This window comes from Hyperolius riggenbachi, chromosome 6, assembly GCF_040937935.1.
Source record: "Hyperolius riggenbachi isolate aHypRig1 chromosome 6, aHypRig1.pri, whole genome shotgun sequence".
Taxonomy (NCBI): Eukaryota; Metazoa; Chordata; class Amphibia; order Anura; family Hyperoliidae; genus Hyperolius; species Hyperolius riggenbachi.
Genome location: NC_090651.1, coordinates 22,540,544 through 22,568,537, shown reverse-complemented (window position 1 = coordinate 22,568,537; position 27,994 = coordinate 22,540,544). Strand labels below are relative to the sequence as shown.

The window sequence follows — 27,994 nt, the reverse complement described above, 5'->3', positions numbered from 1 at the left end:
GCCCATTAAACGATATTTATAATGGGAGTGAATGGGGCGCCCTTTTTGTCCACTTGCCTCATGCGCCCAAATCTGCTGCTTCCGTATCCAGGAGCCTATACTAAGCTTACCCCATACATAACATGGTATTGCTTGTCACCCATATACTGTACATATACCATAACACATACCATGTATCCAGGAGCTCATACTAAGCTTACCCCATACATAACACGGCATTGCACGTCACCCATATACTGTACATATACCATAACACATACCATGTATCCAGGAGCTCATACTAAGCTTACCCCATACATAACACGGCATTGCACGTCACCCATATACTGTACATATACCATAACACATACCATGTATCCAGGAGCCTATACTAAGCTTACCACATACATAACACGGCATTGCACGTCACCCATATACTGTACATATACCATAACACATACCATGTATCCAGGAGCTCATACTAAGCTTACCACATACATAACACGGCATTAAACGCCACACATATACTGTACATATACCATAACACATACCATGTATCCAGGAGCTCATACTAAGCTTACCACATACATAACACGACATTGCACGTCACCCATATACTGTACATATACCATAACACATACCATGTATCCAGGAGCCTATACTAAGCTTACCCCATACATAACACGGTATTGCACGTCACCCATATACTGCACATATACCATAACACATACCATGTATCCAGGAGCCTATACTAAGCTTACCCCATACATAACACGGTATTGCACGTCACCCATATACTGCACATATACGATAACACATACCATGTATCCAGGAGCCTATACTAAGCTTACCACATACATAACACGGCATTGCACGTCACCCATATACTGCACATATACCATAACACATACCATGTATCCAGGAGCTCATACTAAGCTTACCCCATACATAACACGGCATTGCACGTCACCCATATACTGCACATATACCATAACACATACCATGTATCCAGGAGCCCATACTAAGCTTACCCCATACATAACACGGCATTGCACGTCACCCATATACTGTACATATACCATAACACATACCATGTATCCAGGAGCTCATACTAAGCTTACCCCATACATAACACGGCATTGCACGTCACCCATATACTGTACATATACCATAACACATACCGTGTGCCGTACATCCAGGAGCCCATACTAAGCTTACCCCATACATAACACGGCATTGCACGTCACCCATATACTGCACATATACCATAACACATACCATGTATCCAGGAGCTCATACTAAGCTTACCACATACATAACACAGCATTGCAGGTCACCCATATACCGCACATATACCATAACACATACTATGTATCCAGGAGCTCATACTAAGCTTACCCCATACATAACACGGCATTGCACGTCACCCATATACTGTACATATACCATAACACATACCATGTATCCAGGAGCTCATACTAAGCTTACCCCATACATAACACGGCATTGCACGTCACCCATATTCTGTACATATACCATAACACATACCATGTATCCAGGAGCTCATACTAAGCTTACCACATACATAACACGGCATTGCACGTCATCCATATACTGTACATATACCATAACACATACCATGTGCCTGCATCCAGGAGCTCATACTAAGCTTACCCCATACATAACACGGCATTGCATGTCACCCATATACTGCACATATACCATAACACATACCATGTGCCTGCATCCAGGAGCCTATACTAAGCTTACCCCATACATAACACGGTATTGCACGTCACCCATATACTGTACATATACCATAACACATACCATGTATCCAGGAGCTCATACTAAGCTTACCCCATACATAACACGGTATTGCATGTCACCCATATACTGCACATATACCATAACACATACGATGTGCCTGCATCCAGGAGCCTATACTAAGCTTACCCCATACATAACACGGCATTGCACGTCACCCATATACTGTACATATACCATAACACATACCATGTATCCAGGAGCTCATACTAAGCTTACCACATACATAACACGGCATTGCACGTCACCCATATGTGTACATATACCATAACACATACCATGTATCCAGGAGCTCATACTAAGCTTACCACATACATAACACGGCATTGCACGTCACCCATATACTGTACATATACCATAACACATACCATGTATCCAGGAGCTCATACTAAGCTTACCACATACATAACACGGCATTGCACGCCACCCATATACTGTACATATACCATAACACATACCATGTATCCAGGAGCTCATACTAAGCTTACCACATACATAACACAGCATTGCACGTCCCCCATATACTGTACATATACCATAACACATACCATGTATCCAGGAGCTCATACTAAGCTTACCCCATACATAACACGGCATTGCACGTCACCCATATACTGTACATATACCATAACACATACCATGTATCCAGGAGCCTATACTAAGCTTACCCCATACATAACACAGCATTGCACGTCCCCCATATACTGCACATATACCATAACACATACCATGTATCCAGGAGCTCATACTAAGCTTACCCCATACATAACACGGCATTGCACGTCACCCATATACTGTACATATACCATAACACATACCATGTATCCAGGAGCCCATACTAAGCTTACCCCATACATAACACAGCATTGCAGGTCACCCATATACTGTACATATACCATAACACATACCATGTATCCAGGAGCTCATACTAAGCTTACCACATACATAACACGGCATTGCACGTCACCCATATACCGCACATATACCATAACACATACCGTGTGCCGTACATCCAGGAGCCCATACTAAGCTTACCCATACATAACACAGCACTAGTGTTGGGCGAACAGTGTTCGCCACTGTTCGGGTTCTGCAGAACATCACCCTGTTCGGGTGATGTTCGCGTTCGGCCGAACACCTGATGGTGTTCGGCCTTTTAAGTTCGGGTTCGCCCCGAACTTCTAATGACCGCCGAACAGGGCCCTGTTCGGCCGAATACTGCCCCCCTATGGGGTCGCAGGCATAAGGGGGGAGCATGCCCCGATCGCGGGGGGGGGGTCGGAAATTCCCCCCACCCCCTCCGCTAGCGCTCCCCCCTCTGCCCGCTTCCCCATACAAAAGTTTAAGCAAAGTACCTGTAGTGGATGGCCTGGCAGTGGGCGGCACTGTGGAGTGAGGAGGAGGAGTCCGGAGAGTGACGAGTTGAGGGAGGCCGGGCAGCGGGCGTGAGGTCAGAGAAAGGGCGGAAGTACCACAAGGGTACTTCCGCTGAACCGCCCGCTGCCCGGCCTCCCTCAACTCGTCACTCTCCGGACTCCTCCTCCTCACTCCACAGTGCCGCCCACTGCCAGGCCATCCACTACAGGTACTTTGCTTAAACTTTTGTATGGGGAAGCGGGCAGAGGGGGGAGCGCTAGCGGAGGGGGTGGGGGGAATTTCCGACCCCCCCCCCCCGCGATCGGGGCATGCTCCCCCCTTATGCCTGCGACCCCATATGGCCCCCAAAAGCTGGATGTTCGGAAAGTTCGGGGTTCGGCCCGAACATGCCGAACATCTCGGCCATGCTCGGCGAACTTTCCCGAACCCGAACATCCAGGTGTTCGCCCATCACTACACAGCACTGCACGTCACCCATATACTGCACATATACCATAACACATACCAGGTATCCAGGAGCCTATACTAAGCTTACCACATACATAACACGGTATTGCACGTCACCCATATACTGTACATATACCATAACACATACCATGTATCCAGGAGCTCATACTAAGCTTACCACATACATAACACGGTATTGCACGTCACCCATATACTGTACATATACCATAACACATACCATGTATCCAGGAGCTCATACTAAGCTTACCACATACATAACACAGCATTGCACGTCACCCATATACTGTACATATACCATAACACATACCATGTATCCAGGAGCTCATACTAAGCTTACCCAATACATAACACGGCATTGCACGTCACCTATATACTGCACATATACCATAACACATACCATGTACCCAGGAGCTCATACTAAGCTTACCACATACATAACACGGCATTGCACGTCACTCATATACTGTACATATACCATAACACATACCATGTGCCGTACATCCAGGAGCTCATACTAAGCTTACCCCATACATAACACGGCATTGCACGTCACCCATATACTGTACATATACCATAACACATACCATGTATCCAGGAGCCCATACTAAGCTTACCCCATACATAACACAGCATTGCACGTCACCCATATACTGTACATATACCATAACACATACCATGTATCCAGGAGCCTATACTAAGCTTACCACATACATAACACGGCATTGCACGCCACCCATATACTGCACATATACCATAACACATACCATGTATCCAGGAGCCTATACTAAGCTTACCCCATACATAACACAGCATTGCACGTCCCCCATATACTGTACATATACCATAACACATACCATGTGCCTTACATCCAGGAGCTCATACTAAGCTTACCCCATACATAACACGGCATTGCACGTCACCCATATACTGTACATATACCATAACACATACCATGTATCCAGGAGCTCATACTAGGCTTACCACATACATAACACGGCATTGCACGTCACCCATATACTGTACATATACCATAACACATACCGTGTGCCGTACATCCAGGAGCCCATTCTAAGCTTACCCCATACATAACACGGCATTGCACGTCACCCATATACTGTACATATACCATAACACATACCATGTATCCAGGAGCTCATACTAAGCTTACCACATACATAACACGGCATTGCACGCCACCCATATACTGTACATATACCATAACACATACCATGTATCCAGGAGCCTATACTAAGCTTACCCCATACATAACACGGCATTGCACGTCACCCATATTCTGTACATATACAGTAACACATACCATGTATCCAGGAGCCTATACTAAGCTTACCCCATACATAACACGGCATTGCACGTCACCCATATACTGCACATATACCATAACGCATACCATGTGCCGTACATCCAGAAGCTCATACTAAGCTTACCCCATACATAACACGGCATTGCACGTCACCCATATACTGTACATATACCATAACACATACCATGTATCCAGGAGCTCATACTAAGCTTACCACATACATAACACGGCATTGCACGCCACCCATATACTGCACATATACCATAACACATACCATGTATGCAGGAGCCTATACTAAGCTTACCACATACATAACACAGCATTGCACGTCCCCCATATACTGTACATATACCATAACACATACCATGTGCCTTACATCCAGGAGCTCATACTAAGCTTACCCCATACATAACACGGCATTGCACGTCATCCATATACTGCACATATACCATAACACATACCATGTATCCAGGAGCTCATACTAAGCTTACCCCATACATAACACGGCATTGCACGTCATCCATATACTGCACATATACCATAACACATACCATGTATCCAGGAGCCTATACTAAGCTTACCCCATACATAACACGGCATTGCACGTCACCCATATACTGTACATATACCATAACACATACCATGTATCCAGGAGCCCATACTAAGCTTACTCCATACATAACACGGCATTGCACGTCATCCATATACTGTACATATACCATAACACATACCATGTGCCTGCATCCAGGAGCTCATACTAAGCTTACCCCATACATAACACAGCATTGCACGTCATCCATATACTGTACATATACCATAACACATACCATGTATCCAGGAGCCTATACTAAGCTTACCCCATACATAACACGGCATTGCACGTCACCCATATACTGTACATATACCATAACACATACCATGTATCCAGGAGCTCATACTAAGCTTACCCCATACATAACACGGCATTGCACGTCACCCATATACTGCCCATATACCATAACACATACCATGTGCCTGCATCCAGGAGCCTATACTAAGCTTACCCCATACATAACACGTCATTGCACGTCACCCATATACTGTACATATACCATAACACATACCATGTATCCAGGAGCTCATACTAAGCTTACCCCATACATAACACGGCATTGCACGTCACCCATATACTGCCCATATACCATAACACATACCATGTGCCTTACATCCAGGAGCTCATACTAAGCTTACCCCATATATAACACGGCATTGCACGTCACCCATATACTGCCCATATACCATAACACATACCATGTGCCTTACATCCAGGAGCTCATACTAAGCTTACCCCATACATAACACGGCATTGCACGTCACCCATAAAATGCTCACTCTTCACAGAATGAAAATAAAATCCAAATGTAACTTTCTATCTTTCCCTCCATGCTCCTCACAGTAAATCTCACATCGGCCTGCAGATAATTACTACCGTGTGCTGCGTACAATTGCACATCTGGAGAGTTCTAGCTGCCCCTGCAGTAATAGAATATATTGCCTGTGGGAATCCTCTGTAGTCACGGCCTTCACCAGAGAAGGACCCCCCGAGGGGAGGGGGGGGGTGATGTAATGACAGCCGATGTAATCGCTGCTACATTACGAGCTACTGTGAGGGCATTGCACAACACCTACACGCCTAACAGCAATAAATTTACCTCATAAACACGCATGTATTAGGTGCTTTATAGTGCATCTTCATTCAGAGGCGTTATATACCACAGAGCAGAGCGTCCTAATGTTACCCTTTTTACCACTTGAGTCTTCTATCACTAAAAATTTTAAAGGGAACTTTAACTGAGAGGGATATGGATGTATCCTTTTAAACAATACCAGTTGCATGTCAGTCCCACTGATCTCTTTGGCAGCAGTAGTGGCTGAATCACACACCTGAAAGTTAACAAGCATGCAGCTAATCCAGTCTGACTTCAGTCAGAGCACCTGATCTGCATGCTTGTTGAGGGGCTGTGGCTTAAAGTATTAGAGACACAGGATCAGTCAGGCAACTGGTATTATTTTGAAAGGAAAAATCCATATCCTTCTCGGATTAGGTTACCTTTTAAAGCAGCAATGTTATAGGTTAGACTTCTGCCTGGTTCAGTATTATCATGCACTTTGACCATGCATAAAGTTTTACTTTCTGTGCCATTAGTTGTCAGTCTCTCATGACAGGTAGAATACATTTCCCACTAGGGCGTTTTTAACCCTAACTACTCCCCCAGCTGATGCCTAACCCTAACCACACCCCCTCTGATGCCTGACTAACCCCCTCCGATGCCTAACTCACCCCCTCCAATGCCTAAGGTGGCCACACACGATACAATAAAGTGATCCGATTTTACAGTAATGCGATAAAAACGATCGTATCTCTCGAAAAAATCAAAAGCTTTATTTTCATTCGACTGAAAAATCCGATCGGATTTCCCGTTTTTTTCGATTTAAATCGATCCGGAATGCTAGATATTTCTCTTCAATCTCTACTAAAGATTGCATGGTGTGTGTTGGATTGTTAATTTATTAATATACACGGCCTAGCAATTTTCTCTGAGTTTCCAATCATTTTTATCATAATTGAGGTAAAAATTGAACATAGGTGTGTGGTACATTGGTCATATTTTTGAAATGTTACAATCAGTCAGAAAAATTGATTGCAATTCTTAAATTGAACAGATATTTCAAAAATTGTATGGTGTGTGGCCACTTTAACCCTAACCAAGCTCCTGCCGATGCCTACCCTTAACTGACCCCCTCCGATTCCTAACCGTAACCATCACCCTGCCAATGCCTTACCCTAACCTTCCCCTCTCCCATACCTCACCCTAACCACGCCCTGCTGATGCTTAACCCTACCCCCCCCCCCCGATGCTGATCTCTAACCACCTCCCCGTGATGCTTAGCTCAAACCGCCTCCCCTCGAATGCTGATCCCTAACCACCCCCTCTCCCATGCCTAACCCTAACTGACCCAGTCCCTAGGAATGCATACCCTTGCCAGTCAGTTGTATGTGGGGACACTTGTGGCAGTTATTAGGTACCTACTGCCAGTCAGTTGTATGTGGGGACACTTGTGGCAGTTATTAGGTACCTACTGCCAGTCAGTTGTATGTGGGGACACTTGTGGCAGTTATAAGGTACATACTGCCAGTCAGCTGTATGTGGGGACACTTGTGGCAGTTATTAGGTATCTACTGCCAGTCAGTTGTATGTGGGGACACTTGTGGCAGTTATTAAGCACATACTGCCAGTCAGTTGTATGTGGGGACACTTGTGGCAGTTATTAAGCACATACTGCCAGTCAGTTGTATGTGGGGACACTTGTGGCAGTTATTAAGCACATACTGCCAGTCAGTTGTATGTGGGGACACTTGTGGCAGTTATTAAGCACATACTGCCAGTCAGTTGTATGTGGGGACACTTGTGGCAGTTATTAAGCACATACTGCCAGTCAGTTGTATGTGGGGACACTTGTGGCAGTTATTAGGTACATACTGCCGGTCAGTTATATGTGGGGACACTTGTGGCAATTATTAGGTACATACTGCCTGTCAGTTGTGTTGTATGTGGGGACACTTGTGGCAGTTATAAAGTACATACTGCCAGTCGGTTGTATGTGGGGACACTTGTGGCAGTTATTAGGTACATACTGCCGGTCAGTTGCATTCGGGGACATTTGTGGCAGTTATAAGCAGTTATTAGGAAGTTATTAGGCACATACTGCCAGTCAGTTTGCCCCCCATGTAATCAGATAATTTGTTAATACCCCAATGAAGCCTGCAGAGATTTGTTTGGGGCTGCGTCCGGCGTTGAGCTGAATGTGAGCTTTGTTTGGCGCTGATGTAATGTATACATTCATTGTATATCTTGCATTACGTTTGCGATGGCCGCGGCTGCATCGCATAATCATAACACTGACTGATGGCGAGAGGCTTAACGAGCTGTTTCGGGGGAGTCCCTCTAGTTAAATGTTGTGATTAGATTAATTAGGAGGGAGTTTCGTGCTTCTGTGTGCGGCAGATTTTCCACGGTGGTCCGAGTCGTCATCGCGGCGGGTTTAACCCCTCACTGCCGGGTTAATAGCTGCTGCAGGCTGTGGTGCGCTTTATGACTCGATGAAGGAGGGTCAGTGGACGGTCATATTGCGTCACATGTAGCTGCTATGTTATCACAAGCCAGAATCCTCAAACCTAACCCACACATGGTGAAGCTGCCACCGACCATACAATCTGTGATGAGTGGTGGAGGCCCTAAAGATATGATTGCCAGATTGTATGTAAATAATAGAAAATAATAAAGACTATAAAAATTAGGTCTCCTACCTCTCTAGATGACACAATTGACAAAAACGGGTTTTAGATCAGGTCAGATTTATTCAGGCAGGTTTAAAACAGACAACGCGTCTCATGGGTCTCTTCCCGCTTCCTCAGGTCAATATGAGTGCCTTCAGATGTTCATTCATAAAACTATGAAAATAGAATCTGGACTGTACAATCTTACCCCTTCTATGTAGTTGGACAGCTTAGGGTGCCCATACATTACTCGACATTGTGGGCCAATCGACTTTCCGATTCAACAATTTTATGAAATCAGAAGATATTTGGTGATGCATCATGGCTGCCTGATTGATATCCAGCCAAAATCAGTGAAAAGGATTGATCAGGAATGTTGGGAAATTTCAGTCCCAACAGATCGAGGTGGCCACCCTGCTAGATATAGAGCTTCAGGTGCTGCTCCTGTAGGTCAGAGGTGGCCACTCTGCTAGATATAGAGGGCTTCAGGTGCTGCTCCTGTAGGTCAGAGGTGGCCACTCTGCTAGATATAGAGGGCTTCAGGTGCTGCTCCTGTAGGACAGAGGTGGCCACTCTGCTAGATATAGAGGGCTTCAGGTGCTGCTCCTGTAGGTCAGAGGTGGCCACTCTGCTAGATATAGAGGGCTTCAGGTGCTGCTCCTGTAGGACAGAGGTGGCCACTCTGCTAGATATAGAGGGCTTCAGGTGCTGCTCCTGTAGGTCAGAGGTGGCCACCCTGCTACATATAAAGGGCTTCAGGTGCTGCTCCTGTAGGACAGAGGTGGCCACCCTGCTAGATATAGAGGGCTTCAGGTGCTGCTCCTGTAGGTCAGAGGTGGCCACCCTGCTAGATATAGAGGGCTTCAGGTGCTGCTTCTGTAGGACAGTGGTGGCCACTCTGCTAGATATAGAGGGGTTCAGGTGCTGCTCCTGTAGGTCAGAGGTGGCCACTCTGCTAGATATAGAGCTTCAGGTGCTGCTCCTGTAGGTCAGAGGTGGCCACTCTGCTAGATATAGAGCTTCAGGTGCTGCTCCTGTAGGTCAGAGGTGGCCACTCTGCTAGATATAGAGGGCTTCAGGTGCTGCTTCTGTAGGTCAGAGGTGGCCACTCTGCTAGATATAGAGGGCTTCAGGTGCTGCTTCTGTAGGACAGTGGTGGCCACTCTGCTAGATATAGAGGGGTTCAGGTGCTGCTCCTGTAGGTCAGAGGTGGCCACTCTGCTAGATATAGAGCTTCAGGTGCTGCTCCTGTAGGTCAGAGGTGGCTACTCTGCTAGATATAGAGGGGTTCAGGTGCTACTCCTGTAGGTCAGAGGTGGCTACTCTGCTAGATATAGAAGGGTTCAGGTGCTACTCCTGTAGGTCAGAGGTGGCCACCCTGCTAGATATAGAGGGCTTCAGGTGCTGCTCCTGTAGGTCAGAGGTGGCCACTCTGCTAGATATAGAGCTTCAGGTGCTGCTCCTGTAGGTCAGAGGTGGCCACTCTGCTAGATATAGAGGGCTTCAGGTGCTGCTCCTGTAGGTCAGAGGTTCTCCTGAAGATAGGTAGCAGGTCGGTCACATAAAGCTCCATGGGAGGAGTCATGGTCAAAGGGCTGACACCTTCCCGCCACTAGGGTAATAAGGTCAAAGTTAATTTCACTTTCCCTGGAGCTGTGTGATTAACCAACAGCAGGGGCGTAACAAGAAATCACTGGGTCCCCCCTGCAAAAGTTTGGATGGTCCTTCTACTTACTGAATAGAGATTGTCTAAGAATCTTTGTCTACAAAACTTTTTATGATTCATTATAAGTGGCTGAGCAGATGCAGTCATTAGAACAATTGTGCAGAGAGCAGAAAACTGTTTCTCTCCATGCCCTTAGTGGTCACTCTCTCAGTACGGGGCCCCCTGTGGCTTCTGGGCCCCCCTGCGGATCCATCCCTTACAGGGCCTGTTGTTACGCCACTGACCAATAGGAAACTGTACCATACTTGACTCTCCCCACTGTCAAGAGATTTTCTTCTGATGTACAGAGAGCGGGAGAGCAGCAGAGATCTTATCTGGTTTCCTGATGTGAAAGCTGCACTGATCCTGAGCAGCAGACATCATTTCTTCATTCTCATGCACGTCTCTGAGGCAGCTAGGCAGAGTGACTGCTTTCACCGCTATTTGTAATTTAGCGGTGAATACCAATTTTTACCAAGATGATATGACTTTGGCAGAAAGACATATGAATACAATATAAATCGTATGTTATCCCAGACTATAATCCCCTTTCATGGAAGATTACAAAATATTAGAGAAAAAGCCACTGAACGAAAAAATGCTTTTAGGGCTGCCTATTAAAAGAATTCCTAAAATCCCAAATGGGTTTAATTATGCATCTCTTAATATAGACATGTGTCTGGCATGCCTGTTAAGTATGTGCTTTTGTTAAATGTTTTTATGCCATTTTTATGTTTATTATTCATTCTGTCATTTTTGTTTGGCGAGTGTGAATCCTTTAAGGTGCCTATTAACTGTACAATATCCTAAATGAATGATCAACTGTACGATCGTTCGGATCAGATAGTGTTAATGGCGCCGATCGATGACAAATGATCGTAATATCGATCATTCTGTAGTTTCGAATTTCGGAATGATTTTCTTTAGTTTGGTCAGATTGGCTATGATTTTCTCCTTCGTTGATGTGCCCGAGCGATCTATTCCAATTGATAGCAACGACTGGATCAGACGGTCTTACGTTTTGGAAATGTAATCGTTAAAAAGCATCTTTAAAATGAACCTGAACCGAGTAAAATTATTTAAAGTGGATCCGAGATAAACTTTTACTCATTACATAATTGTGTTTTTTTCATATAGTTTATAGGGCATTCCTCAAGCCAAATACTTTTTTTGTTTTGTTTTTGTTTTGATACTCTAATTCCCTATACACTAAACAAGCCTCGTCCACAGCTTCTCCAGTGCCTTGGCACTCTCAGACCCATGTAGCAAGGGCTTATGGGAGATCAGTCTGGGCAGGAGAAGGAGGAGGTGTTACTAGCCAGAGATTTCAGAGGCAGAGGGGAGGAGGGAGGAGGGGAGGGGAGTGATCTTTTCACAGGCTAAGGGCTGGAGATGCAGATCAGCTTGCCTGTGTGTAATGATCACAAGCAGAACATGGCCGCTCTCATTGTATCACAGGAAGAAATAATCATATACTGTTGAAGCTGTTTGCAGCTAGATTTGTTGTGTAAACTATCTATACTTTAGATAAGATATAAAGACACAAGTTACTTGTGATATGTAGTTTTTCATCTCGGATTCACTTTAAAATAAACACATGATGTACCTGCAAATGAATATAACAAAAGAGAGAGAGAAAGAAGGAAGCTGGCACTGCAGTGTGGAGCTATTATGGCTCAGCTGTAGCTGTAGTATCAACAAATAACCAAGAAGGTGGATCTGGGGGTACAGCAGCTATGGTTGTCAATGCAGGCGTCAGTGTGTGTTCTGAGACAAGAGGTCCATGGATAGTAATTTTCAATATACAAGTAGATAATTATGTCTGGCACTACTCCTTAATACGTTTAAAACCGCATTATATCAAGAATTGCTGTCTTTACTGGTAACAATGCATGAGACCACCAAATGAATATTACATACTTATCTCGCTGTCAGTTCCTCTTAAAAGCTCACCATCTTCTGCTTACAATGATCCCTTCCATATCTGGCAAAATGTTGTCAGAACTGAAATACATCAGTTGCTGTCAGTTATAACTGAAAGGACAACTGATGTGCAAGGTAATCTTCAATGTTTCCCTATGACTCAAGTGGGATTTATTACAGTGTGAAGGGGCCCATACACTGGTCAATTTCAGCCATGAATCAACGGCCGATTCGACCACTCTGATCGAATCGGGTAGAAATCGATGCATCAGGAAGCAGGGGCATAGCAATAGGGGTTGCAGAGGTTGCGACCACACCTTGGCACTTGGGCCAGAGGGGCCCCTGAAGCCCCCCCCCCCCCTCAACTGCAGTATTAGCTCTTTATTGGTCCTGTGCTCATAATAGTCACTTCTGTAGATATTTTCAATAGTAGTAATCATTAACAAACTGTTCCCCATCCCCTTCTTGCACCTCAGACACAGTAGTTGCCATTGGCAGGTTTTGGAGCGTTGTATCAATTGTATGTATAGAGTGCTTGGGGGGCCCCAATGTAAAACTTGCATCGGGGCCCACAGCATCTTAGCTACACCACTGGCAGGAAGCATGATCGATCGGCCGATCGATATTTTACAGATTTGGATCGATTTGCTCGATCGGTCCGGATGTTAAAACTACATCGATCAGCTTCTGGCAGCAGATCAATGGCCCATAGAGTTGCATTGGATCGAATGGTGTAATAATGTATTTCGAAAATTCTGACTCATTCTGAAATCTATTGGAAATCTGTTCCTAGTGTGTGGCACACATCAGATAGATTCCTGTCAGATTCGACCTGACAGGAATCTGATGGTCAAATCTGCTGCAAATTTATAAAGGGGCCCATACACCTAACGATTTTCCCGCCGATATACGGCCGATTCGATCACAGTGATCGAATCGGCTGTGAAATCGCCGCGCACACCGCTGACAGAACGATCGATTTCTGTCCGAAACCGAAACCGATCGTTCCCACCGATTCCCGCCGATCGCCGGCGGATCGGGAGTGCGTCAATAGCGGCGTTCGAATGCCCGACGACCGACGCAATACAGTGGGTATACATTACCTGTTCCGGCCGGCGCGAGTCCCCTGGTCCCCGCTTTCTTCTTTCCGCGCTGGGTTCCGGACCGGCTGCAGCTACACAGAACTTCCTGTCCCGGCAGGAAGTTTAAACAGTAGAGCGCCCTCTACTGTTTAAACTTCCCCTGGACAGGAAGTTCAGTAGCTGCAGGAACGTTCTGGAGACAGCGGCGGACCAGGAGACTCGCGCCGGCCGGAACAGGTAATGTATGTAATCTGTTTGCAGTAAAGGTGGCCATACGATCCCTCTCTGATCAGATTCGATCAGAGAGGGATCGATCTGTTGGTCGAATCTGATGGCAAATCGACCAGTGTATGGCCACCTTAAGTGTATGGCCACTTTAACAGTGTGCTGACCAGGAAGCTGTTATGGGGTAATGGCCATTTTCAAAATGGAGGACGGAGAATTCCATAAATCACAGTGCACAAACAGGATGCAGGAGAGGAGAAAGAGATTGATGAGTACACTGCGCGGGAGGGAAGTATGAGGTGTGTATGTTTATTTTGACTTTTCATTTTCAGTTCAGGTTTGCTTTAAGCTTTTATATCCAATGACCCGTGGGCCAGTACCCAATCCACTCTTATTGGCTCCCTAAATATTGTGGTGCATCATTGTACCTTCTTGTGGTGGCAGATTTCCACAGCCCTCATTATCACCATAAGTACTACAACTACTCTCCCCATCCATGCCGTCTGTATAATATAGCCCACCTCCCCTCCAATAGGTAGCCAGTCACTAAGACCTGAACATCCTGAATGACTGGACATGGGTCGGGGTAGGGAACGCCATAATGACTATGGCTAAGACCAGGAAGTAAAAGAAGGTTAGATCTGTACTTTTTTGCCCTTAGACCAGTCAGGAGTCCAAGGGGACAAGCGCAGGATGATGTTTGATAAAAGAAAATGGCTGGAGAGAGGGCGGAGTCAGAAGGGACAGGCACAGGGGGGTGTCTGATAAAAGAAAGTGTCTCGAGAGAGGGTGGAGTCAGAGGAACAGGCGCAGGGGGGTGTCTGACTGGAGAGAGGGTAGAGTCAGAAAGGACAGATGCAAGGGGGTGTCTGATAAACAAAAGTGACTGGAGAGAGGGCGGAGTCAGAAGGGACAGGCACAGGGGGGTGTCTGATAAAAGAAAGTGACTCGAGAGAGGGCGGAGTCAGAAGGGACAGGCACAGGGGGGTGTCTGATAAAAGAAAGTGACTCGAGAAAGGGCGGAGTCAGAGGAACAGGCGCAGGGGGGTGTCTGACTGGAGAGAGGGTAGAGTCAGAAAGGACAGATGCAAGGGGGTGTCTGATAAACAAAAGTGACTGGAGAGAGGGCGGAGTCAAAAGGGAGAGGCGCAGGGAGATGTCTGAAAAAAGAAAATGACTGGAGAGAGGGCTGAGTCAGAAGGGACAGATAAAGGCGATGTCTGCTAAAAGAAAATGACTGGAGAGAGGGCGGAGTCAGAAAGAACAGGTGCAGAGGGATGTCGGACTGGAGAGAGGGCGGAGTCAGAATGGACAGGTGCAGAGGGATGTCGGACTGGAGAGAGGGCGGAGTCAGAAGGGACAGGTGCAGGGGGATGTCTGATACAAGAAAATCACCGGAGAGAGGGCAGAGTCAGAAGGGACACGTCTGATAAAAGAAAATGACTGGAGAGAGGATGGAGTCAAAAGGTACAGACACAGGGGGATGTCTGACTGGGGAGAGGGTGGAGTCAGAAGGGACAGGTGCAGTGGGATGTCTGACTGGAGAGAGGGCGGAGTCAGAAGGTACAGACAGGGGCGTTGCTAGCCCCAAGGATCAGTGGCACATGGCCCCGAATCTATTCTTTAGTGCCCCGGATGTCCCGCAGACAGAGTAGAGCCACCACAGCACCCAGCATGGCACTACACAGCACTCATGGCACCACAGCACCCAGCATGGCATTACAGCATCCAGCATGCCCCACAGAGGCATCATACATAGCACCCAGCATGACACCATAGCACCCAACATGGCACCACAGCACACAGAAATGGGGGGTATGCTTGGTTCTGTGGTACCTCTATGTGGGCATATTGGTTGCTTTGATGCCATGCTAGATGCATTGATGCCTTTATGGGGGTATGCAGGGAGCTGTGGTTCTTCTATGGGAGCATGCTGGGAAAAGTGGTGCCTCAATGGGAGGCCTGTGGGAGCATGGGATGGGTTCACTAGAAGGTCAGGGAATGCTATGGTGGGGACTGGCTATTATTGGAGAGGGGGGCTTCATCCAACATTTTGCTGAGCAGGCCTACTTAGACCGCTGTTAAGTTCATGTAAATTTGGCTCCACCCATGACCACACCCACACCCCAGTACATGGCCACACCCATCTTTCAGCTGGAGTGCCCAAAAGTGCCCCTGGATCTCTTAGGATCCTAGGAACCCCCCTGCTGGGAGAACATACAAACCCCGTGCAGATAGTGCCCTGGCTGCGAATCAGACACCCAGTCCTGCAAAGCAAGAGCGCTAATCACTACACCTTCGTACTGCACGATGTCTGATTTAAAAAAAAATGGCTGGAGAGAGGGCGGAGTCGGAGGGGACAGGAGTAGGGGGATCAGTACTGCTTTATCATTGGAGGCAGTCAGGCAGAGTGATCACTTCACAATCACAGGAGAGGGGAAGTCACATTTTACCATTACTCTTCTTATGTTCCTGAGAATGGCAATCTCCAGAATAGCTCTAGCAGAACAGTAACAGGCAATTAGAGCAATAGTTTAAAAAACAACAATAGCCCAGGGGTTGTGTCCTTTACATACCCAGCCTGACCAAAGCTGCAGTGAATCAGCTATTAATATAGAACGGATTAGCTAGCACTTGGCTCAGCTAGCGGGGGAGCTTGCCAACACACAGAGTACAACAATAAGGACATCGCGGGCCTTCCATGCTGGATGCTGAGACATCTGATAGATGCTAATATGTTCACTGGATAGTGTACTAGTTAAAGTGAACCTTGAACGGGAAAAAAACGAGTTTAACTTACCTGGGACTTCTACCAACACCCTGCATCCACCCTGTGCCCGCGCTGTCACCGAGGGGTGCTTCAATCCCCAGCAGGGCCCCTGTTCCAGCTGGGTGATTTAGCGGATCAACGGCCACTGCGCATGCACGGCAATGGCTGCACCCGTCCTCAATCATGCTCCCATTGCTAGGAGCATTCCGCGCATACGCATTAAAGATTTCCCTGTACTGTGCATGCACAGAGCGTTACCATAAACAGGAGCGTGATCAGGAGGCGCACAGACAGGGGACAGGCATCCAGAAGAAAGAGGGGGGCTGCGGGGCACTGGAGGATCCCTTGGTGATGGCACGGGCACGGGGTGGATGTAGGAGGCTGGTAGAAGCCCTTGGTAAGTTAAACTCATTTTTTTTAGATGTAGGTTCACTCTAAGGGCTCTGACTTGGTCACCGGAGACCAGGGTTTGAATCCTGGCTCTTCCTGTTCAATAAGCTAGCACTTATTCAGTAAGGTGTACTTGGGCAAGATTCCCTAACACTGCTACTGCCTACAGAGTGCGCCCTAGTGGCTGCAGCTCTGGCACTTTGTGTCCGCTACGAGAAAAGCACGATATAAATGTTCTTTGTCTTGTCATTGCAGTCACAGCAGACTTAAAGTGGACCCAAATTAAAAATACAAGATTTTAGAAATAAAATCTATTTTCTAACTTATAATAATAAATATAGTAGCCTTTTTTCAGCTGCATGATGACAAATCTAAAATATATTACATTTATTGGAGGGTTGCAGGCATGTGTCATGATGATGAATGACGCCTTGGGTTGCAGACATGTCATGATGATGAATGACGCCTTGGGTTGCAGACATGTATCATGATGGTGAATGACGCCTTGGGTTGCAGACATGTGTCATGATGATGAATGACGCCTTGGGTTGCAGGCATGTGTCATGATGATGAATGACGCCTTGGGTTGCAGACATGTGTCATGATGATGAATGACGCCTTGTGTTGCAGGCATGTATCATGATGATGAATGATGCCTTGGGTTCCAGGCATGTGTCATGATGATGAATGACGCCTTGGGTTGCAGACATGTATCATGATGATGAATGACGCCTTGGTTTGCAGGCATGTGTCATGATGATGAATGACGCCTTGGGTTGCAGACATGTGTCATGATGATGAATGACGCCTTGGGTTGCAGACATGTGTCATGATGATGAATGACGCCTTGGGTTGCAGACATGTGTCATGATGATGAATGACGCCTTGGGTTGCAGACATGTGTCATGATGATGAATGACGCCTTGTGTTGCAGACATGTATCATGATGATGAATGACGCCTTGGGTTGCAGACATGTGTCATGATGATGAATGACGCCTTGGGCTGCAGGCATGTGTCATGATGATGAATGACGCCTTGGGTTGCAGACATGTGTCATGATGATGAATGACGCCTTGTGTTTCAGGCATGTATCATGATGATGAATGATGCCTTGGGTTCCAGGCATGTGTCATGGTGATGAATGACGCCTTGGGTTGCAGACATGTATCATGATGATGAATGACGCCTTGGTTTGCAGGCATGTGTCATGATGATGAATGACGCCTTGGGTTGCAGACATGTGTCATGATGATGAATGACGCCTTGGGTTGCAGGCATGTGTCATGATGATGAATGACGCCTTGGGTTGCAGGCATGTGTCATGATGATAAATGACGCTTTGGGTTGCAGGCATGTTTCATGATGATGAATGACGCCTCGGGTTGCAGACATGTATCATGATGATGAATGACGCCTTGGTTTGCAGGCATGTGTCATGATGATGAATGACGCCTTGGGTTGCAGGCATGTGTCATGATGATGAATGACGCCTTGGGTTGCAGACATGTGTCATGATGATGAATGACGCCTTGGGTTGCAGGCATGTGTCATGATGATGAATGACGCCTTGGGTTGCAGACATGTGTCATGATGATGAATGACGCCTTGGGTTGCAGACATGTGTCATGATGATGAATGACGCCTTGGTTTGCAGGCATGTGTCATGATGATGAATGACGCCTTGGTTTGCAGGCATGTATCATGATGATGAATGACGCCTTGGGTTGCAGACATGTGTCATGATGATGAATGACGCCTTGGGTTGCAGGCATGTGTCATGATGATGAATGACGCCTTGGGTTGCAGACATGTATCATGATGATGAATGACGCCTTGGTTTGCAGGCATGTGTCATGATGATGAATGACGCCTTGGGTTGCAGACGTGTGTCATGATGATGAATGACGCCTTGGTTTTCAGGCATGTGTCATGATGATGAATGACGCCTTGGGTTGCAGGCATGGGTCATGATGATGAATGACGCCTTGGGTTGCAGGCATGTGTCATGATGATGAATGACGCCTTGGTTTGCAGGCATGTGTTATGATGATGAATGACACCTTGGGTTGCAGGCATGTGTCATGATCATGAATGACACCTTGGGTTGCAGGCATGTGTCATGATGATGAATGACGCCTTGGGTTGCAGGCATGGGTCATGATGATGAATGACGCCTTGGGTTGCAGGCATGTGTCATGATGATGAATGACGCCTTGGTTTGCAGGCATGTGTCATGATGATGAATGACGCCTTGGGTTGCAGGCATGTGTCATGATGATGAATGACGCCTTGGGTTGCAGACATGTGTCGTTATGGTGAATGACGCCTTGGGTTGCAGGCATGTGTCATGATGATGAATGACGCCTTGGGTTGCAAGCATGGGTCATGATGATGAATGACGCCTTGGGTTGCAGGCATGTGTCATGATGATGAATGACGCCTTGGTTTGCAGGCATGTGTCATGATGATGAATGACGCCTTTGGTTGCAGGCATGTGTCATGATGATGAATGACGCCTTGGGTTGCAGACATGTGTCGTGATGGTGAATGACGCCTTGGGTTGCAGGCATGTGTCATGATGATGAATGATGCCTTGGGTTGCAGACATGTGTCATTATGATGAATGACTCCTTTGGTTGCAGACATGTGTCATGATGATGAATGACGACTTGGGTTGCAGGCATGTGTCATGATGATGAATGACGCCTTGGATTGTGGCATCGTCTAGTTATATTGGTGCTGGAAGTGGAGTGCTATGCGGACAATGCTGCAAAAACCTGCGCTTTTATTGCAACTTAATTGTTCCAAATTCCGACACGCTGGTATTCTGGAACACATCCTTCTTTTTTGGCTTGACTTATTGGCAAAGAGCGCGGTGATCACCGTGAACCTTCCGTCACTCCTCCGATACAGGAACACATCCTTACTCTGCTCTTTCCAGGAAATGAGAAGACTATGGAGGCTGATAATGCTCGTTCCTTATGACAGAATGTTCCTTGTCTAAGGCAGCGATCACATTAGCCGCTGCATTTTTCAGGTTTTACAGCAATACGGAAACACATTAGAAATGACAGCCGTGCTGATCATTGCGTTCCTTCACAGCAAATTGGTTTTCCATTTGTGGTTAAAACGTTTAAGAAAAGGGAGAACCTTGCATTTTGTGCCTTTTTTTTCTGCTCGCCATTAGTATTTTTCCATCATAATGAGTTGCATTATTCCCTTTATTAGAATTTTATTAAAATTCTCATTTTAACACATACCAATGCCACGGAAAAGGTATGTGTAAAAAATGGTATAAGAGATGATTACTGAAATATATCTTATTGTTTCTGCCAATTTTGGTGCAGGTACCTTCCTTTGCACCTCTTGATGAGCCTGATAAGTAAATGATTTTGTATCCAAAAGTTGTTGGGAATTTTATATGTGTATTACTCCTGGCAGGGCCGGATTTACCATAAGGCACTGTAGGCACGTACCTAGAGGCGCCTGAGAATGGAAAGGCGGCTCACTCCCTCTTCCCTAGTTCCTTCCTTACGCAGAGTCCCAAGTGAAGTGTAAATAAGAGGTTACTCACCCGGATCTTGGCATTCCACTGATGAGATCTCCCTTCAGTTGGGAACACCGCCAGCTACTTAATATTGATGGTATTTCTGGCTACCTAATGCTAAGGAACACCTGTAGCTACCTATGACAGGCAAGGGAAGTAAGGGAGAAGTGACAGCTGGGCCAGCCAGCACACTTGTGGTGCATTTCGGCGGAGGCTTATAGGTTTATGAAGGGTGAAGTCTAGGATGCCAGGACATCCGTGCCTATAGGCTCCTGTGATGTAAATCCCGGCCTGACTCCTGGATTCATTTTGTCTTGTTAAATTATATGGATACTTAATTTCTTTGAATTCTAGTGGCGGTGCCACTAATTTATTGTAATATGTATTGAATGGCAGGCAAGCATCAGGTGTTCATCAAACTTTCTCTTGTTTTTATTTCTGACATTGCTGTCCCCTCCCCTGCTTACACCTCTCTGACACTGCAGCTGTCCCCTCCCCTGCTTACACCTCTCTGACACTGCAGCTGTCCCCTCCCCTGCTTACATCTCTCTGACACTGCAGCTGTCTCCTCCCCTGCTTACACCTCTCTGACACTGCAGCTGTCCCCTCCCCCTGCTTACATCTCTCTGACACTGCAACTGTCCCCTCCCCTGCTTACATCTCTCTGACACTGCAGCTGTCCCCTCCCCCTGCTTATATCTCTCTGACACTGCAACTGTCCCCACCCCTGCTTACATCTCTCTGACACTGCAGCTGTCCCCTCCCCCTGCTTACATCTCTCTGACACTGCAGCTGTCCCTTCCCCTGGTTACACCTCCCTGACTTTGCAGCTGTCCCCTCCTCTGCTTACACCTCTCTGACATTGCATTTGTCCTCTCCCTTTGCTGACACCTCTCTGATGCTCTGCCTGTCATCTCCCCTACTTACACCTCTCTGACATTTCAGTGGTCCCCTCTCCTGCTGCTTATACCTCTCTGACACTGCAGCTGTCCCCTCCCCCTGCTTACATCTCTCTGACACTGCAACTGTCCCCACCCCTGCTTACATCTCTCTGACACTGCAGCTGTCCCCTCCCCCTGCTTACATCTCTCTGACACTGCAGCTGTCCCTTCCCCTGGTTACACCTCCCTGACTTTGCAGCTGTCCCCTCCTCTGCTTACACCTCTCTGACATTACATTTGTCCTCTCCCTTTGCTGACACCTCTCTGATGCTCTGCCTGTCATCTCCCCTACTTACACCTCTCTGACATTTCAGCGGTCCCCTCTCCTGCTGCTTATACCTCTCTGACATTGCAGCTGTCTCCTCCCCTTGCTTACACCTCTCTGATGCTGTTGCTGTCGCCTTTCCCTGCTTATGCCTCTTTGATATTGCAGCTGTCCCCTCCCCTTCTTACACCTCTCTGACAATGCAGCTGTCTTCTCCCCTTGTTTACACTTCTCTGATGTGGGCTGTCCCCTCCCCTGCTTAGACCTCTCTGACACTGCAGCTGTCCCCTCCCCTTCTTACACCTCTCTGACACTGCAGCTGTCCCCTCCCCTTGCTTACACCTCTCTGATGCTGTGGCTGTCCCCTCCCCAGCTTACACCTCTCTGACACTGCAGCAGTCCCCTCCCCTGCTTACACCTCTCTGACACTGCAGCAGCCCTCTCCCCTGCTTACACCTCTCTGACACTGCAGCTGTCCCCTCCCCTTGCTTACACCTCTCTGATGCTGTGGCTGTCCCCTCCCCTGCTTACACCTCTCTGACACTGCAGCAGTCCCCTCCCCTGCTTACACCTCTCTGCCACTGCGGCTGTCCCCTCCCCTTGCTTACACCTCTCTGCCACTGCGGCTGTCCCCTGCCCTGCTATCATCTCTCTGACACTGTGGCTGTCCCCTCCCCTTTCTTACACCTCTCTGCCACTGCGGCTGTCTGGCAGGTTTTGGTGCTTCATATCAGTTGTTATGTATAGATAGCTTGAAGGGGCTCTATGTAAATCTCACACTGGGGCCTATCATGTTAGCTATGCTACTAGTGCCCTGCATAAGCAGTACCAATACAAGTTAATGGGAGAAAGCATCAGATCGGGATTTAGCTCCTAGGATATTTTTGCAACTTCTCTGAGCACTGCACAGTCTGACCTTGGGGTGAATTTGCTGAGATGTCCACTCTTGAAAAGACTGGCAACTTGTCTTCAAGCATCTGCTGAATTTGATCAGTCTAATTTCAAGCTCCAAAGCTTTGCATAAAATGTCATAAAATTGCATCAACTCAGATTTATTAGCATCTCATTATCCCTCCCTACCCTCTTGTGTAATGCATGATTCACATCAGCATTGGGAATCCCGTATTAATCTCATCTGATTTCATTACAGTTTGAAGGCTGCAACAAGGCGTTTTCCAGGCTGGAGAATCTGAAGATTCACCTGAGGAGTCACACTGGGGAACGACCGTACCTGTGTCAGCATCCCGGCTGCCAGAAAGCATTCAGTAACTCCAGCGACCGAGCCAAGCACCAGAGGACCCACCAAGACACAGTGAGAAGGGGGAAGGGAAAGAGGGGGAGGGGAACGGATAAAGGGGGCTGGGGAGGGGGAGATAGAAGGGGCTGGAGGAGGGGGGAAGGGATAGAGGGGGAGGGGAGTAGGGATAGAGGGGAAGAGGAAGGGATTCTGTGGATTCCGTTCTGCCACTGCCGGCTCATGCCTTTAATAACAAAGCAAATCAGAGCATTGGGCACCCTGTTGGTTTGCAAAAACACATTGGAAATCCTGATTCAATAGGGAACATTCTTATTAGTTCAAGGTGGACCAATGAAAATCTTCCCTTTTGCTAGGTAGAACTCCAGCTGTTTTTTTTTTTTAACAATCCAAAAGTGATCCTCATGCTTCTGTTGGGTTCTGATCAGTTTCGGGACAAGCAGAGGAGCATCAGTGGCATACGGTGCAACTATGATGCGGACGGGTGGTGACTCAAACGGAGTGGATGCAAAATGGCAGTTCTTGAACTTCAACTCTTTTCCACCCTGTCCAAAAAGTTTTGACAGGTATTACACATGTATTTACTGCCTGGTTGAGTTATCCCGTAGGCAGGGAACACACTTGTCTTTCAGTTTTCTGCATACTTTTTCTGCACACCAAGTGTGTTTCTATGCAGGAAAACGCGCGCGTTTTTTCACGACAGCTGATGTAATTGATAGAGAAAACTGACAAAATGTGTCATCATGCAGAATGTTAGATTTTTTTTCTTCGCACGAATAACATATTAAGTGTGAACTAGCCCTTGATTAACACGAGTTCTCAGTTTTTCTATGCAGAAAATGCGCAGGAAAACTGTCACATGTGTTTGCCTCATTCACAGTGGTTGGTTGAGGTGTGGTGTAATGGCCGCTTTGTCACCTGTAGCGATGTTCACAGTGCGGCGGGTGGATTGCGGTATAATGGTGTGCGATATGGTAACACACAATTTGGTACAGCAAAATGCACATTAAGGCTCCCTGCACACTGCAAATCTGTTTTGCGATTCTGATTCCAATTCCGATTTGCAATTCCGATTTTCTCTGAATACAATCAACAGAAAAACGGAGCGCTAGCTACATGCTTCCCCCCTCCCTGCGGTGTCCGCCCAGCCCCTCTGATTGCCGCCATTCTGAACGGGATTTCCTGTATGGGCTTCCCCGTCGCCATGGCGACGATCGGACTGACGTCATTGATGTCCCGATCCCCCCCATAGCGCAGACTGGCGGTGATTGGCCAGGCTGTGCAAGGGGTATGCGGGGGGGACCCTCTTTTGCGTCGGGTAGCAGCGGATCAGCAGTGAGTGGCGGCGAGCGGAACAAACACGCAGCTCGGGATTACCGCCAAGGAGGTTAAAGATCGGTATCGAAATCGCATGCAGTGTGCAGGGAGCCTAACAGTGAAGTATACTTTTAATTGACTGCATGCCTCACTGTATGCGACACAACGCGGCCGTAGCGTGCAGTATTATATAGGAGAGAACAGAGGCGCCAAAAGGATAAAAGGGGTTTTAAATGAGCTTAAAAGCCAAAAATTTGGTAATTAGAGGAGGCAGTAGTGGACTTACCTCCTCCAAGCAGACACAACACGACTGTACATTCAGTCTATTTATTAACGAACTCCAGATAAAACAAAGCAACGCGTTTCACGGGTCAGCGCCCGCTTCCTCAGGCAATAGAAAAAGGAGTTACAGCATCTAGCAAAACAAACAACACTCGGCACCTCTGTGGGTGCCGAGTGTTGTTTGTTTTGAAGCGGGCACTGACCCGTGAAACGCGTTGCTTTGTTTTATCTGGAGTTCGTTAATAAATAGACTGAATGTACAGTCGTGTTGTGTCTGCTTGGAGGAGGTAAGTCCACCACTGCCTCCTCTAATTACCAAATTTTTGGCTTTTAAGCTCATTTAAAACCCCTTTTATCCTTTTGGCGCCTCTGTTCTCTCCTATATAATATTGTATCCACCCTGGGTGGAGGGTTGCGACCCTTTTCTACTATCTACAGAGAGTGACTTCTTATTCCTGAGTGGGGTCAGGATAATCTCCCCACCTGCCTTTACAGTGGTTGCCTATTGGTGACCCATGCTTGTGAGTATAACAACTATTACTCTTTGTCATTATCCCCTTTGTCAATACATACTACACTATTGGGGCTTTTGGTGTTCATCTGTTTATCTCGGTAGCGTGCAGTATGACTTTTTGGCTCCATTGCAATCTCTGTTATACAGAACATAATGCAGCGTCCCACTGTGAATGTGACCTTACAGGGGATTGGCTAAACCCCTGTGTGATATAGAAGACAAGACAAACAACATTTATATTGCGCTTTTCTCCTGGCGGACTCAAAGCGCCAGAGCTGCAGCCACTAGGGTGTGCTCTATAGGAAGTAATAGTGTTAGGGACAGTCTTGGCCAAGGTCACCTACTGAATAGGTACTGGCTTACGGAACAGAAGAGCTGAGATTTGAACCCTGGTCACCTGTGTCATAAACAGAGCCCTTAACCAGTACACTATCCAGCTTTAGAAGAGGTCCTTCGACCCATTAGCAGCATTAATAGCGTTATCTCTTTTGAGATAAGTGTACTGCTTTTGACCTCAGCCAGCAGAACTCTTTGTGCTGTAAATTCTTGGAATGCTTTCATCTCTCTCTGCTAATAGAAAATATAGAAACTGAAAGCAGAAGTCCTCTGTTATTGTCTCACACTGCCCCCTAGTGGCAAGTGGCAATAAATACACATTACAGCAGTATTAAAAGGAAGGAAATGTAACAAATAAGAAATAAAAAAATGTGCACTTGCTCTAATAAATTGACTTTTAAAGGGTTAAACGGGCAAGCAGTCCGCCCGTGGTCCGTTACCTATAAACATGTACTGTAGATACAGGCGGCTCTGCCGCAGCTGGTTCTTGTCTGGGCACACAATTTCCATTTACTAGTTTACATCTCCGTACTGAAACCAAATCCGCTTCTCATGGCACGATCGCTTACGCACTTGGCCGGAAAATTAATGGTGACGGCTGTGAGAACATTTTACGTAACGCTGCCCGATATGCAATGTAAACACAACAAAACAATAAAAACATGAATTCAATCAAAGTCCCCGCAATACTCATTCATTCATTCCATGTGAGCGTGGAACTGGGTGTACCGAAACGCTGCGTTACTAAACGGAGCTGCCAGAGCCAAGAGGAGAAAGAAAGCTTAGAAAAGATACACAGATCGGTTACCTGATAGACGTTGGCTCCACATAACGGTAAACAGAGTCATGTGTAATACAATATGCTGTGCTCCGAGCCAGCATACATAATGGGGTAAGAGTTCCGTAGCTGTGCCGGGCATGATGTACAACAGTGCTTTTTATCAGCATTACAGTGTGTACCCCTTTATGTAAGATAGTGTTTTGCCGTCAGTAATAGGTACCTACCAGGTATAGGTGCCCCAGTATAGGTGCCCCAGTATAGATAGCCAGGTATAGGTGCCCCCAGTATAGGTAGCCTAGTATAGGCTCCCCAGTATAGGTAGCCAGATATAGGTGCCCCCAGTATAGGGAGCCAGGTATAGGTGCCCTCGGTGTAGGTAGCCTGGTATAGGTGCCCCCTGTATAGGGAGCCAGATATAGGTTCCTCTAGTATAGGTAGCCTGGTATAGGTTCCCCAGTATAGGTAGCCAGGTACAGGTGCTCCGAGTATAGGTAGCCAGGTATATGTCCCCCGAGTATAGGTAGCCAGGTATAGGTGCCCTGAGTATAGGGAGCCAGGTATAGGTGCCCCAGTATAGGAAGCCAAGTATAGGTGCCCCGAGTATAGGTAGCCAGGTATAGGTGCCCCAATAGAGGAAGCCAGGTATAGGTGTCCTTGGTGTAGGTAGCCTGGTATAGGTGCTCCCTGTATAGGTGCCACAGTATAGGAAGCTAGGTATATATGCCACCAGTATAGGTAGCCTGGTATAGGTTCCCCAGTATAGGTAGCCAGGTATAGGTGCCTCCAGTATAGATAGCCTGGTATAGGTTCCCCAGTATAGGTAGCCAGGTATAGGTGCCTCCAGTATAGATAGCCTGGTATAGGTTCCCCAGTATAGGTAGCCAGGTATAGGTGTCCCCAGTATAGATAGCCAGGCATAGGTGCTTCCCGTATAGGTAGCCAGGTATAGCTGCCCCTAGTTTCCATTTCATTAAAATCTCACTTTATGTTAAAAATAAAAAAATATGAGGAGGGGAGGGGAATTAGGTATTAATTAGTAATGGGAGATGTTCTCAAGTCTACTCTCTTCTCTATGTTTTACTGATCTTGAATCTTTTTTTTCTTCTCTCTTGTTTCCTCCTCTGTCTGCCATGTAAATTTGCCACAGAAAGGTAATGTAAATGTCTCTAACTTTTTTTTTTACAGTTCATGTTCTATATATATGTGCATTGTACACGTGACGTAAAGAAGAGCAAGTGTAATCATATCCACTATTATGTTATACAGACAGCCTGGCTATCATTCATAAAGCATTCCCGCATGCAGTAATGCTGAAAACAGCTGAATTTACCGAGCACTTAGCAAAATGTCAATTCATAAAAGCAGTTAC

At 46.7% G+C, this 27,994-nt stretch overlaps 1 protein-coding gene across 1 annotated transcript in view; it reads left to right on the top strand.

The window, feature by feature from the left end:
• The window catches only part of GLIS1 (GLIS family zinc finger 1), a 169,009-nt gene that overhangs the window by 95,498 nt on the left and 45,517 nt on the right, over positions 1–27,994 (top strand). Inside the window, exon 5 of the mRNA XM_068242414.1 lies at positions 23,291–23,452. Within this exon, the coding sequence (XP_068098515.1) occupies positions 23,291–23,452 (162 nt within the window). The remainder of the gene's footprint in view (positions 1–23,290; positions 23,453–27,994) is intronic.